Here is a 15424-nt window from a genome sequence, read left to right as displayed (position 1 = left end):
TTGCACTGCCATGAATGCAGTTAAGTTAAAGAAAGGAATTAATATTAGAAAAGAGTATGCAATCTAATGAATCATTTCCATCATAACATTTATTCCAGACCATTACATAACGTTGTTAACTTTAGTTCTTGTACACGTCCAGTATAATCAAGTGATGAAAAAGACCTGTAATAAATCTTAAAGTTGATGTATGTTTCAGCCCTATGAGACAGACGATGAAGAAACTGATTCTACAGTACAACTAGAGCTACACTTTATTAAGATAGGTTACAGTAACAGAATCTAGCAAGTTTACTTGAGTTTTCCCTTCGCTCCCTCTTCTTCTTCCAAGGGTCAGGGTGGAGCCAGTGCCTCTTTCTAATACTTCCCCCATCACCGTCTTCATGCATGCTTCTTCTATAACTGTTGTCCTAATCGCTTCTGGACAACATGATCACTTCTATGACTCCCTACAATAGGGCTGATTAAATTATTTAGATTTCAGCTTTGATTTCATCTTGATGCTTCCCTATTCAGCAAGACATTGGTGATAGCAAGTACTGTGTGACTTATCTAGATGAATGGAAAATTAAATACAGTTCATGGCAGTCATTCAGGCTTGCTCCTTTTTACAAACATCGTCAGGAATGCTTATTTCCAACATGCTGGTATTTCATCCTATTTTGGTTTTTTTGGTTCTACTGCTTGCTATCATGATTCGATGCTGGCTGGATTAAGTTGTGAAATGTTTATGTGCAACTACAGTAGAAAGTGGCAAATGGAGCATTAGTATATTACATGGAAAAACACCCAAGACAGACGGAAAATAGTCACACAGCAAGGTTAATATACATACCTATAAGTTCTGTTGGGTTCTTACTATGAAACTGTTCACATATACGAATGAATGTTTCTGTGTTTTCAGGCGTGGGGCACTCTCCATGCCTACCAAAAAGAGAAGCGTTAAGTAAAGGCAAGAATTTTCCTCCATAAAAAAATATTCAGGAGTCTCATTAGCTTACCCTTTACATTGAAGCTTTACATATACGATGCCATCTTTTTCTACTTCACTTCTGTCATAGAACCTATTGGTGTTTGTCAAGTCTATTAACAGACCCATTTTAACCTGAAAGTAATAAAATTAGAGTTTAATACAGATATGTGAAGTTACACATAAGGTGAACATAACTTTAGGTAGTTTATTTATTTAAAATGTGTGTATAGCTGTGCATCTATTCTAGACAACTCTTAGCAGTTCTCAACTGAAAGTTAAAACAACAAAGACCTGGTGCCAAGTCAACTCCTAATGTGCAATTGTCCAATTATCCCAGTGCCTGGGAGAAAAGCCAAGTCTTCGGTGATTTTTGGAGAGCTAGGAGGGTAGAAGCCTGATGAACCAAACAGGCAGGGCAGGGGCTGCCACAGAAAAGGCATGCTTCCTAGTGTTTTGCTGGTTTTAGGTGTGGCTTGGTATAAAGAAAGACAGAGTCCAGGTGTTTACCTTGATAAGCTTTTTACATGTTTATTCAGTTGAATAAAGACCGGAGGGGGGAGGGGCTTAGCAAGAGGGAAACTTGAACACATTTTGACATATTTATATGCTTGTTACACTGTTCACTTCTCCATCCAGAAGCACCGGCATATTCCACCCAGACAAACTGGCACACTTTAGATAAGAGGAAGAAGTACAGAAAGTAATCTGCCGCCCTTGGAGGTCTTGCAAGGACACTGTGTTTCCCGAGGAACTTTCCATGGCCTTGAAGGCCTGCAGAGTCACTGATGACATTGGCACATATGCTTCCTCAGAACTGTCAATAAAAACATTAAATTCCTGGTCAACACTAGCCCTTATTAGGGGATTAGGAGCGTACCCACCCTATCTGATTTGGAAGGACGGGTAGGTCCTGCGGTCCTGCAAATAACCTGGCCCTGTGCCATAAAAGGCTTTAAATGTGATAACCAGTTTATGATGAACATGCGTAACTCTAATGGTTAATATTCAGAAGTACCTTTTCTGATGTTATACATACACCGTGAAAATACCATGGCTATGTATATCCCAACTTGTATCATTGAAAGCCTCATATGCAGAATTTGCAAGAGAAAGGATGGAGAGTCCAATGCTTTGCTCCTGTTTCCAAAACTGCCTTTGTCAAGAGAAAGTGTGGTTTCCTCTCCTGCTACCCATATACTCCCCTCCTGCTTTAGTGTTAGGAGAATCCTCTGAAACCAATTTTGGGGAGAGGTACACAGAAAATAGCAGTAGGGCGGAAAAATTACATTCTCTTAGTTGTCCTAGATACAGTTTTGTCCACGGGAAATAAGCATCGTGTTGATTCCCTTTGTTGTTAACTTAAATGTTTTAACTTTGCTGTCCAATGTTTTCATCTTTTGATGTGTTCGTTGTTTCCTTTTATTTTTTAAACAAACATACAGACAAACAGACATACAGACAAACAGACATGTATACCACCATATCCATAAATATATTGGGAAGATATTTCTAAAGTAGGCATGCTCAGAGAAAAAACAACAAAGTAGTAAAGTAGTAAAAAAAAACCTTTAGTATTTAGATACTAAAGAATTGAATTATATTCTTTACCTTGAGACTCTTTAAATAGTTGGATAACATAGAGGGATGGAAACGATATTCTTCAGCAACTTTATCATCATATTTTGGTCCTAGCATCGTCTTCAGAGGTAAAAATATTCCTGTTTGGTAGTAATTTTAAAAATGCATCTAATCAACATGAAACCTCATAAAAATGTCTGTCTGTTTGAATCATTATTAATATTCTTCATTAGGACAAAGAACTATAGCAGTTTATGACATAACTCAGTATCTTCTATAACAAAATTAAGTTCTGAACGGTAAAATCCAGTACCTGAAAAGTTTTATTTCCCATTCATTGAGAATACTCCAAAAGCATTTCTAGAGAAATTATGTTGTTTAATTAAACCTCTTATTAGCCATATCCAATTAATACCTAAACTCATATATATTTAAAATAAATTAGATGAGGATAAATAGACCAAAATTCAATCCAGATAACATGGAGTTGCTCAAGGACAAAAAAATATGCAAATATTAACTAATTGCTTCTGAGATAAAAGAATACAAGGAAACTCTTGGATCCGGCCTAGCTACTGAATTATCAGATGATAGCCATGGAAAATAAAGTGTTTCATCAGATTTAACTAATGGCCTAGTTGTCAACAAGGTAGCATAATGTCTCAACTTAATTAACTGTCATATAACTTCAACATATTACTGTCTCTGAAAAGAAATTTAGATTTAGTTAATCCAAAACATGACTGTCCACGCTCAAGCCACATCATTACAATAACTTAGCACTCTACGGCTGTAGTTTATTCCAACTGCATACATTTTAAATACCAGTTTTTAACCAATAGCTTTGGGGGTTCTATGTATTACTTCATTATAATCTAAGTTATTCCAGTATTCAATATCCAGTGCATTCAGAAAATATTCAGATCCCTTCACTTTGCTGCAGGCCGATTCTACAGTTGTTAAAATTCATTTTTTTCTCATTAATCTACACTCAGTACCCCAGAAAGACAAAGTAAAAACAGAATTTCAAAGATGTCTGTAAATTTATTAAAAAGAAAAAAAAAACTGAAATATCACATTGGCTTAAGTCAGAGGTCTTCAAACTTGGCAACTTCAAGGCTTGTGGACTTCAACTCCCAGAATTCTCCAGCCAGCTTAATCTAAAAGTTGCAAAGTTTGGGGACCCTGGCTTAAGTATTCAGACCCTTTGCAACTACACTTGACATATAGCCCAGATGCCTCCCATTTCTCTTGATCATTGCTGCCATGTTTCTCCACCTTGATTGGAGTCCACCTGTGGTACGGATTGGACATAATTTGGAAAGGCACACAGCTCTCTATAGAAGGCGTCACAGCTGACAATGCATACTGTAGCAGAGCAAAAGCCATGAGGTCAAAGGAACTGCCTTGCAGAGCTCAGAGACAGGATTATTGTCAGGCACAGATCTGGGGAAGACTACAATAAAAATTATGTTGCACTGAAGATTCCTAACAGCACCGCGGCTTCCATAATCCTCAAATGGAAGAAGTTTGACACAACCAGGATTCTTTCAAGAGCTGGTCACCCAGTCAAACTGAGCAATCGGGGGAGTAAGAGAAGTGAGCAAGAGCCCAATGGTCACTCTGACTGAGCTGCAGAGATCCTGTGTGGAAACGGGACAGAGTTTCAGAAGGACATCCATCACTGCAGTCTTCCACCGATCTGAGCTTTGTGGCAAGAGTGGCTAGACGGAAGCCTCTCCTCGGTACAAAACACATGAAAGCCCGCTTGGAGTTTGCAAAAAAAAAAAAAACACCTGAAGGACTCTCAGACTGTGAGGAATAAGATTTTCTAATCTGATGAAACCAAGATTGAACTGTTTGGCTTCAATTCTAAACATTATGTCTGGAGCAAACCAGGTACCACTCATCACCTGCCCTGTATCAACCCAACACTGAAGCCTGTTGGTAGTAGCATCATGCTGTGGGGGTATTTTTCAGCAGCAGCAACTGGGAGACTGGTCAAGGTTGAGGGAAAGCTGAATGGAGCAAAGTACATGGATATCCTTAATGGAAACCTGTTGCACAGCACTCAGGACCTCAGACTGGGCCAAAAGTTCATTTTTCAACATGACAATGATTATTAAGCACCCAGCTAAGACCACACAACAGTGGCTTAGGGACAACATGATGAATGTCCTAGAGTGGCCCAGCCAGAGCTCTGATTTGAACTCTATTGAACATCACTGGAGAGATCTGAAAACGGCTGCCCACCAATGGTCGCTATCCAACCTGACTGAACTTGAGAGGATTTGCAAGGAATTTGGGGATTCTGGACCAGTTCCGCTTCTCTCCTCGGTGACGGGCTGGCCGTTGAGCAGGCGGAGCTGCCCCGAGGATGTGGAACCCGGAGCCAAAGGCGAAGGAAAAGGCGGTGCGGCGCAGAGAAAAATGGCAGTGTGCAGATGCCGTAGTAGTAGAGACGACGGGAGTCTGGACCAGTTCCGCTTCTCTCCTCGGTGACTGGACCACCAGGCAGGGCTGCCCCGAGGATGCGGAACCCAGAGCCAAAGCTGAAGGAAAAGGCGGCGAGGCTCAGAGAAAAATGGCAGAGCGCAGATGCCATAGTAGTAGAGACAATGGGAGTCTGGACCAGTTCCGCTTCTCTCCTCGGTGACGGGCTGGCTGTTGAGCAGGCAGGGCTGCCCCGAGGATGCGGAACCCGGAACCAAAGGTGAAAGAAAAGGCAGCGCAGCGCAGAGAAAACTGGCAGTGTGCAGATGCCGTAGTAGTAGAGACGATGGGAGACTGGATCAGTTCTACTTCTCTCCTCGGTGACTGGACCACCAGGCGGGGCTGCCCTGAGGATGTGGAACCTGGAGCCAAAGCCAAAGGAAAAGGCGGAGCGGCGCAGAGAAAAATGGCAGCGCACAGATGCCCTTGTGTTCTGGGGCTTCCCTTCTGAGCTTCATGGTCTCCCTGCGGGACAAGTAGAAGCAGAACTGCGGGCACTTTTTTTTTTTTTAAGTCAGGGTCGAGGACTTGCCAAGGCGCTTCAATAAAGTACTGAGCGAAGGGTCTGAATATTTACGCCAATGTGATATTTCAGTTTTTTCTTCTTTTTAATAAATTTACAGACATTTCTAAAATTTTGTTTTTACTTTGTCATTATGGAATACAATGAGAAAATGGAATTAATGAGAAAAAAATGAATGTCAACAACTGTAGAATCAGGTTGCAGCATAAACTATAAAATTAAATGCACCTATATAATAAATATTTAATTAATATATTTATTCAATTTATAAGCTGCCTAATCAGAACAGGCAAAATGCATTCAAAACATTTGTTTGCTTACTTATTAAATTTGTATGCCACCTATCTCATTATCAAGCAATTATAAAAACTAACCAGAAGGAAAATTATAAATCAAACATTACAAAAGTACATATAGAATTAAATATACAGAAAAAAGCCAAAACATACATAAAATCAAAATAATATGATGCTAATATAAGTCAGGCTAAAACATTGAGCTGGTTGATTAGAAAGGTCGGCAGTTTGAATCCTTAGCACAGCATAACGGAGTGAGCTCCCGTTACTTGTCCCGGCTCCTGCCAACCTAGCAATTCAAAAGCACATAAAAAATGCAAGTAGAAAAATAGGGGCCATTTTGGTGGGAAGGTAACACCATTCTGTGTGCCTTTGGGGTTTAGTCATGCCAGCCACATGACCATGGAGATGTCTTCAGACAGCGCTGCCTCTTCGGCTTTGTAATAGAGATGAGCACCGCCCCCTAGAGCCAGAAACGACTAGCACATATGTGCAAGGGGAATCTTTACCTTTAATATAAGTTTTATGAATGGCTCTAAAGACTCTAGAAAAGCCAAGAGTTTAAGGTTTTCCAAAGAGGCAATAAGATTAAGGAGAGTATACACCAGTGGCTGAGAAGGCTTGAAATCTCCTAAGATGACACTGCTTTGTTGATGGGATCAGGAACATATCAACCTGCCAGATTTTATAGCATTGGCATAAAATTATTGGAAACAATTATTTCTCATAAATATCTAGTCCACAAGCTAGAAAAGGCTTAACAGATGCACCCTGAATTGCAATTGGAAGTCAATTGGTATCCAGATAGTGCAGCTCACAAAGAAGGGGTATCTACATATGCGTGAAACAAGATACACTGAAATCTAGGCATGCCACCACAATCTGGATGAGCTGTAGCTTCCAAGTGGTCTTCAAGGGTATCTCATATTATGTCCATTAGCCCAGTTCAAAGGTGAAAAAACATAAGTGACTATAAAAAGAGCTTTCTATTCCAGTAAAGGGTGCAACTGATGCACAAGCAGATCTATGCAAAAGTTCTCTCAGCTATGGTTACAATTTATTCTTTGATCAACTGAGAATCCACAAGGACTTCAAATTCTTTATTGATTTTGTCCAGGAAAATCCCTATCTAGAGCTAGAAAGCCACCAGAAATAACAGATTCTTGAATTCACTGCCACTTGGTCTTGCTACAATTCAGTTGTTTCTCCCCAACTAGACTAACATCTTACAGGCTGTAAGACAGAACCTCAACAGCACCACTTGGTCACTCTGGGATTGAGATACAGAACTGATTATCATACATGCAATATGGATACTGACCCTATGTCAATGGATAGTCTCACCCACCAGCCTCACATAAATGTTAAACATGAGTGAGAAAAAAGCTGAGACCCGAAGAATCACACAAAGAAAGGACTTCAGTTTCAATCTCTCTCCACCAACATCAACTGGAACTGATTATAGATTGAGAAAGGAAGAAAACCATTGCAACTTAATGTCTCCATTCCCTATCCTCTAATACAGGGGTGGGCAAACTACGGCCCGCGGGCCACATCAGGCCCGTTGGTCTGTCCAATGCGGCCCGCCTCTGAAAAAAAAATCGCTGCCATTGGTCTGTCCAATGCGGCCCGCCCTGAAAAAAATCGCTGGGCGTGGCGTAATTGCCCTGTGCGCGTGGCCCCCAAAGCTGCAAAACAGTGCGGAGCGATCTAGGGGTAGGAAAGAAAAGAAATTTGCAAAGGCCTCAGCTGGGAGTTCGAAATCACCTTCGAGTGTGACCTCTCCGAAGGTGAGTCCCCACCCGATCCCCTTTTTTTTTCCGGGGCTTCAGGCTTAAACTTTGCAAAGGCAAAGCTTGCAGGCTGGAGCGTCTTCCTGCCGAGGAGCGGGAAGGGTTCCACCGGCGGGCAGGGCGGGCTGCTTGGAGCCACCTAAAGCTAGGCCGCTGCTGGTGGAGCTTTGCCCTGCCTTGGTGCCCGTTTCCTGGCTCGGCGGTCCTGCTCGGGCGGCACTTTAAAAGCCTGCTCCCAGCACCGAGCAACTTCCCAGCAACTTTCGGCTTCATTTTAACTCGCGGGCGCTCGCGCCTGGCTCCGAGCCGCGCGGCAGAGGTGAAGCCCGGTGGGCGGGCAGGCTGCTTGGAGGAGGCGACCGGCGGTGCTCTGGCAGCAGCAAGAGGCAGTTTCGCCCGGCTCCGCTCAGGTGTCCGGCTGGGGCTGTCAGGAGTTGCTACCGCCCGGCGCAGCTCGCGCAGCTCCAGTCGCGTTGCCTTGGGAAGGAAAAGGCAAAACCAGGAGCCGCTGAGCCTGAACCTCGGTACCGCTGCTCCGTTGCAAAAGCACTGCCGCGGCTCTTCCTTTTTGCCTTTCCCTTCCCGAGGCAACGGGAGTGGAGCGTGCGGAGCCGCGCCGGCGTAGCAACTCCTGACTCAGGGGGCCTCCGAGGGGAGGGAAGGAGGAGAAGGGGGGAAGGAGGAGAGGAGGGGGTGATTCCCAAAAATCTTGTGCTGACCCGGCCCGTCTGTCAAATTTTAAAAGTCAATGCGGCCCCCGAGCCAAAAAGTTTGCCCACCCCTGCTCTAATACCTAATATGGTATTCTTTAAATACCATAAATAATAGTATTGAAATGCATGGAAAGATCCAGAATAATCAGGAGAGTTGCATCACTGCTACCCCCACTTCCACCAGAGTATACACTATCAATATTGTTTCAGTGCTATAACCATGTCTAAACCTTGCATAATGTGCTTTCCTCCAAGGTCCTTTAGAGCTGCACTCCATTACTTCTCAAAAGTTAAGGTTAAAGACTAATTAGAAATTATCCAATACTATTGGATCCAGTGATAACTTCTTCAGAAAGGGATGCACCAAGAGCCAGGATGGTGCAATGGTTAGAGTGCAGTACTGCAGGCTACTTCTGCTGCCTGCCGACTGCCTGCAATTTGCTACTTTGAATCTCACCAGGCTCAAGGTTGACTCAGCTTCTGAGATTCAATAAAATGAGGATCTAGACTGTTGAGGACAATATGCTGACTCTGTAAACCACTTAGAGAGGGCTGTAAAGCACTGTGAAGCAGTATATAAATCAAAGTGCTATTGCCTTTTTCAAGGCAGGAGGTACTGTTCCCTCATTCAAAAATGCACTGGGCTGAACCACAACCTTAATCAGCCAAGACCTGGGTCTGTCCCACCGATTACTGCACTGGCAACTGTTAGAATCCTGTCTACTTCCTTGAGATTCACAGGATCAAAATTTTCTGATAAAAAATATCCTGCCTCAGCCAAATTCCAACTCAGGACAAATTTAGAACATGTTTCACTGCAACTCTTAAAAATTTCTTCTGATCTCTCCCTAGGGGTATCTGACTCATTCTATTAAAAAAAAAACCTCTTGTCAGCAACCCTCAAATATAGTAACAATGATCAATAAACTGTGATAAATTTAGAAAATGAGAGGTACCTAGACTGAAACAATTTCTCCTAAATTTATTTTAGACTATGGCTGCAAATATTTGCTTTTTCAATTGCCAAGAAACTGGCCCAGCATTAGTTTTCCTTACTTAACTGAAGCTCTATTGGGCTATTTCATGGTCACGTTTTACTTTACAGGATTAAATTAACCAGCACAATTAAATGTTGCAAATAATCTCTCCAACTCCCCTCCCTTTTTCCTAAGACAAGCAAGAAATTGTCCCTGCTATTTGCGCAGCATGGCTGAAGCTTTTGATTTGGGAGCAAAATTAAACTAGGCCTTTAACTGGGCAGGTATACCTTATCCAAAACTGGTAAGCCACTAGTTTGCTCCTATCAGGCTGCTTGGGGGTTATTTGTGTTTCTGTTACTTGTAGTGGGTTCAGTGAATTAGTATTGATTAATAAGTATTCAATACATTACAAAAAAGGTTTTGCTTCCTTTCTTTTGGAGTGAGAATGTTAATAGGTCTGCATTTTCTCTTCCTTTCCATAAAAGTACCATCCAAATGGCTGAAGAGGAAACTTCTCCCTGCCCCCCCTTTCTAAAATCAGTCTCCCACACCTGATCAATGATTTTCCTATACAAGTATTCCTTGACTTACAACGGTTCATTTGGTGACCGTTCAAAGTTACACCGGCACAGAAGTGACTCATGACCATTTGCCACCTTTGTGGCATCCCCATGATCATGTAATCAAAATTTAGATGCTTGGCAACTGGTTCACGCTCATGACCGTTGCTGTGCCCCAAGTCACGTGATCCCCTTTTGATAACCAAAGTCAAGGGGGAAGTCAGATTCACTTAACAACCAGGTTACCAACTTATCCCCCGCAGCAATTCACTTAACCACTTAACCACTATGGCAAGAAAGGTCATAAAATGGGCCAAAACTCATTCAACAACAGAAGGCTTGAGCTCCCTCGTGGTCGTAAGTCGAGGACTACCTGTATTAATAAAGCCTGCTGGTCCAACAGAGCGAAGACCCTCAATACGAGCTGGACCAAAGGCTGCTCAGCCTCCACATGCGGAGGAGAGGGCTCAAGCACCACATGGCGGGATACGCAACGGGCTCTCTTATCAAACGGGCTTATCACCCCGTCCTCCGTCCCGACACAGCTTACCTGTCACGGGCTGTCCGCGCCTCGGGCAGTTCAGCCACCGCGGTGGAATTCTGTTGAAGGACATGGCCGGGCCGAATGCAGCAGCCGCAGCCGCCGCTATCGGGAGCGCTCGCCGTTAGAGGGGGTCGGGACTCGGGCAGGAGAGGGGGGAAAGACCCCAACAACAGTCGCTTCCTCCACTCCGTCGCCCGCAAGTAACGCCGACAACCCACAATGCCCCACGGCCGTTTGTAACCGGTTCCGGGAACTTTTATGTCGCTGCCGTTCTGCCAACTCAAGAAGGGCGGGGCGGTGAGCCTCTATGGTAAGTCCTTTTTTTTTTTTTTTCCTATAGAGATAGAAAGAAGAGTAGTTTTCACTTCGGGCTTGGCTTAAGAATTTCCATTGCAGTAGTAATCACGCACTGTAAATCAATCCTGCGCAGGAATCTGCGTTCATTTTTCCCCCTTATTTTTATTTGATTTACCTATCGTATTTAGAGACTTCCCATCTCCCTTCTAGAGCGATTCTGAGCGGTGTAGAGATTTACATTTTTTAAACATTGCTGTAAAAACCGCGAAAACGAATCGTGCCCTGAGTCTCTAAATTCCATCATAACTTTTACACAGGAATAAAAGCCACGTTAGTGAGGCTTTGGCAGGGCAGGAGATTGAGGAAGGAGATGAAAAAGCGGTTATATATTTAAAATGCATTTCTTATGGTGATCATGCTTACTCAGAAGTGCGTGTGTTCAAGGGTTTCATTTAAAAAAAAAATATTCGTAAAAGCCGAGACCATCTTAGTACAACTCAGTTTTATTAAAATCCGTTCATAGTCTTGTTACTCGCACCGTATCTGAACAGCAAAAATGGCAGGAAGAGACACAACAATTTAAAATGTTGTGGGGCATGTGAGTTTTTAACAATCAGTTACAGAAGCCCTGCTCAAATGTCATTTCTCAGGCAGTAGAGACAGATCAGAGTTTTGAATGGCATTGCTGGCCTCAAGGTTAATCAGCTTATCTCTGTCTCTCTCACTCTCTCAAACTCATACAGCTGTTGTTTCTATCCACACAACAAGCTATTCTGTTTATTTCACCTCTTTTCTTGGCTGCCCACAGCTGTTCTGACCATTATCTTTGGCAGACTGATCCTACTTTTTCATACTGTTTCTTTGCTGGGAATGTTATGGCTTCATTTTTGCCCATGTTGCTGCCTTCGATAAAATTTCCTGTTCATCCTCTAAAATGCATGTGCTAACAATTCAATTGTACTAAAATAATCAGTGCTGCATACACATTAGCAATAAAGCAAACTGACAGAAGCACAAAACAGAAAATGAGAAAGGTGTTTGCTTTTGTCTTTTTTTTCTGGCATGCATCAACAATACCATAAACAATAAGAAACAATACTGTGGCAATCTTAGTGTTAAGAATTAAGCCTAAGATGTGAACAATTGGATGTATTTTTTCAGTTTATTAATGCCACACTCAGATGTAACTTAGATGTAAAATTTAAGCAACCTTATGGTGAACAATGTTAACATTTTAGAAGTCACCGTTAATGATTTCTAAATTTTCATTTATTTTTAAAGGTGTAAGCTATCTAAAAATCATCAGGGTTATGTAGGCAGCACTCCATAAATATCACTATATCCAATAATATGTGTTCTTATAATAAAACAATATAAATAAGGAGGCAAGAAAGGAAGCAAGGGAAATGTAGTTTGGTAAGCAAATAACTCAGGTTTAAACACGTTTTTTCCCCACAGCAGGAAAATAACTGGTTAGTGTTTTGGTTTTTCAAATGAAAAAAATAAATACTGCATTATTACTTTGAAAAACAACAGAAATGTTTGGGTAATAATGATCAGTAAATACTGTATCTGTCATTTCAGAAATTAAAGCAAAAACTACTTCAAATGTAAGTAGGTTAGGTATGGGTGATTTACAAAACCATCATTACTGTCATCATCACATTCAATAAGCACAATACATTTTATTAGCAGCAATTTAAGCTCTTGGTAGCCCTCTATTTTTATTGGCAAAAACAGAATGAATGCTAAAGATTTTTGGTGAATTTTTTGTGTGTGTATTTACATTTGGGCTACAGATCACTAGGTGGCAATATAATTCCATCTATTTACACACCAAAAACATTTCAAAACTGAGTGAAATCTTAAGAGTCAGACATCAACTGCTGTAGTATCCAGAGGTGGGCTTCAAAAATTTCAGCAACCGGTTCTCTGCCCAGTTGCTGGGTGGGCGTGGCCATGATGGGCGTTGTTGTGTCCGGCGCAGGAAGGAAGCTCGGAGTCAGTGACAAGTTCAGCTCTTTATTGTGCTCCAGTTACATGCTTGCTGTAAGGAAAAACCTGCGGCTTTTTATTCTCAAGCCGCGGCGACGCGACCAATGACATCGTTTGAATCTCCCGCTCTTGGCTTGTCCAATCGTGGGAGATTCTTATGAGCCAATCGGTGCGGCTCGCTCGCCAATCCGGTCGAGCGCGCTTTAGCCAATCACGGCGCGGGGTTTACAAGAATGCTAATTAACTGTACAGAACACCCTCCCCTCTTGGTTTGTTCCTACGTAACGTAGTCCCGTAAGTAGGCGGGGCTCCGTACCTGTCTACTGGACTTGCGCCAGGTCAGTTGTTCCTTGGTTTTCGACCTGCTCGGTCGGGGTTTTTGTTTCTCTTTGTCCATGGGATGGAATCGTCTGGAAGGTGTTGCCTGGCCTGTTGTTGCAGCTCCCTCCCGGTCTACCCGGGTTGGTCGAGCTGCGACTTTCGCCGCTCCCGCCTGGTCTTTCCGGGCTGGTTGAGCTGGCCTGGCTGCTTCTCCCTGGTGAGGCTTCGAGTTGGCTGTTATCTGGTGAGTATTGCTGGTTATATTCTATCCTTCCTTGGCCCCTGTATCTTCCCTCCCCTTGGTTTGTGTTAATGGGGTTGCCCGTGTTTGCTTGCGTGTCGGTTGTGTTTCTTGCCCTTGATCTTAATTGATCGATGTGGCGTTTCCACGCTTGTCCGTCCGTTGTCTGCAGTCTGTATGAGTGGGGCCTGTTTGTTGGGTTATGGTTGCGGTACCCATAGTGGTCTCCGGTAAGGTTTTTTTGCATAGACTGCATCGCCCGGTGTAAATGCCCGGTGTTTGCTCGATGAGTCTGGGGTTTTTCCGGGTTGTATGTGGGGTGTAGTCTGTCAAGTGGGGACCTTAGTTTCCTCCCCATTAATAATTCTGCCGGGCTTTTGTTAGATTTGTCGTATTTGGGGTTATATGTTGTATTAGGAGCATTTTTATTTATTTTTTCTTGTATGTCCCGTGTTCGATTTTCTGGATGGTTTTTTCGTAAATTGAACCATCCGTTCCGCCCTACCATTGGCCGCCGGATGAGCCGTCGCTGTCAGTGCGTGTCGAATGCCCGTTCCGCTAGGAATTTTTGAATTCAGCGAGGTGAATTGGGGCCCATTGTCTGACACGATGACATCCGGGAGACCGTGGGTCGCGAACAGTTTGTTGAGTACCCTGGTGACAGCTTCAGTTGTGGTGGTTGTCATGTTGCTTACCTCCAGCCAATTGGAGTAAGCGTCCACCGTGATGAGGAATGTGTTTCCTCTTGTGGGACCGGCAAAGTCTATGTGTATTCTAGACCAGGGGTCCCCAACCACCGGGCGCGGACCGGTGCCGGGCCGTGGAGCACTCTTTACCGGGCCGCAAAGAAAAAAAATTAAAAAAAATGGCGGCTTTCTTCGCCTTCGGTGAATGCTGCTGGGATCGGGGATCAAGGACACAAATGAAAGAAGGGGAGGGAGGAAGCAACCGAAGCCTGTCCTGCTTTCTGGCTCAGCTCTCTCAGTCGCTCTGTTGCTCCTCCACCAGCACAGGAAGAAACTGCTTCAAAGAAGCCGGGGTGGGGGTGGCTTTTCCTGTCGCCTCAGCTTCCCGAGCGCCCGTTTCACCCCACCCCGCCCGCCCGCTCGCTCGCGGTTCAATCCACAGTGCTCCGTTCTGCCTGCCTGCCTGTCTGGTTGTTTGGGAGCAGCTTCAGCTGAGAATAATAACTATTCGCCTCTTTTTATCAGCGAAGCTGCTCCGAAGCGAAGAAGGCAGGCAGGCAGGCAGGTAAACGGAGCACTGTGGATTGAACCCAGCGCGGCGGGCGGGCGGGGTGAAACGGCGCTTCGGAAGCTGTGGGCGCGTGGAAAAGCCTCACCACCCCACCCCGGCTTCTTTGAAGCAGTTTCTTCCTGGGCTGCTGTAGGAGCGATAGAGTGACTGAGAGAGAACAGAGGCAGACACCTGAGGGAGGAGGGAGGCAGACACCTGAGGATGGGGCTGAGGAGGCAGGGCCGGCGCTCCCTGAACTTGGTGGTTTGCTGGCAGACGTTTTATTACCCGACTAGGTAACAACATCAGATGTTACCTAGTCAGGTAATGAAACGCGTCTGCAAGCAAACTACCAAACTCGGATTCTCTCCCCGGTCCTTCAAAAAATGTTTCTGCTTGAAACCGGTCCCTGGTACAAAAAGGTTGGGGACCACTGTTCTAGACCATGGTCCCCTGGGGTCTCCCATTCTAGTATTGGTGCGGTAGGGGGTTTGGTCTGGTCTCTTGGCAGCGTGAGCACCTGGCCACCCAACCCTCAATATCCTTATCTATGCCTGGCCACCAAGCGTAGCTTCTGGCCAAGGCTTTTGTTCGTACGATGCCGGGTGCCCTTCATGTAAAAGTTTTAATACTTTCCCTTGCAGCTTTTCTGGTACGACCACCCTGTCCCCCATAACAAACAACCTTTCTGCAAAGACAGTTCTGTTTGCCGGTTTCTGAATGTCCTGAATGATTAAGTCGTTGTCTTTTTCCGCCACCCTTTTTCTACCCAATGCAATACCCGCGCCAGGCATTTGTCTTTATTAGTTTCTCGGGCAATGTCTGACGCGGTTATGGGTAGATCGGGTAACGCCTCTATGCTGAGGGTGGTCGTTGTGGGT

General features: G+C 44.1%; 1 protein-coding gene across 1 annotated transcript in view; it reads right to left on the bottom strand.

Annotated features, from left to right (window-relative positions):
- The window catches only part of RNGTT (RNA guanylyltransferase and 5'-phosphatase), a 121023-nt gene extending 110338 nt beyond the window's left edge, over positions 1-10685 (bottom strand). The window contains exons 1-4 of the mRNA XM_026666545.2: positions 10460-10685; positions 2582-2691; positions 1002-1105; positions 836-924 (exon numbers count right to left, since the gene is read on the bottom strand). Of these exons, the coding sequence (XP_026522330.1) occupies positions 836-924; positions 1002-1105; positions 2582-2691; positions 10460-10523 (367 nt within the window). The 5' untranslated portion in view covers positions 10524-10685. The remainder of the gene's footprint in view (positions 1-835; positions 925-1001; positions 1106-2581; positions 2692-10459) is intronic.
- Positions 10686-15424: the final 4739 nt, after the last annotated feature.

This window comes from Notechis scutatus, chromosome 1 (genome assembly GCF_049901735.1).
Source record: "Notechis scutatus isolate UNSWTSFEM ecotype Mainland chromosome 1, rNotScu1.2, whole genome shotgun sequence".
Taxonomy (NCBI): domain Eukaryota; kingdom Metazoa; phylum Chordata; class Lepidosauria; order Squamata; family Elapidae; genus Notechis; species Notechis scutatus.
The sequence above is the reverse complement of the archived record's forward strand: the minus strand, read 5'-3'. Positions and strand labels throughout refer to the sequence as shown.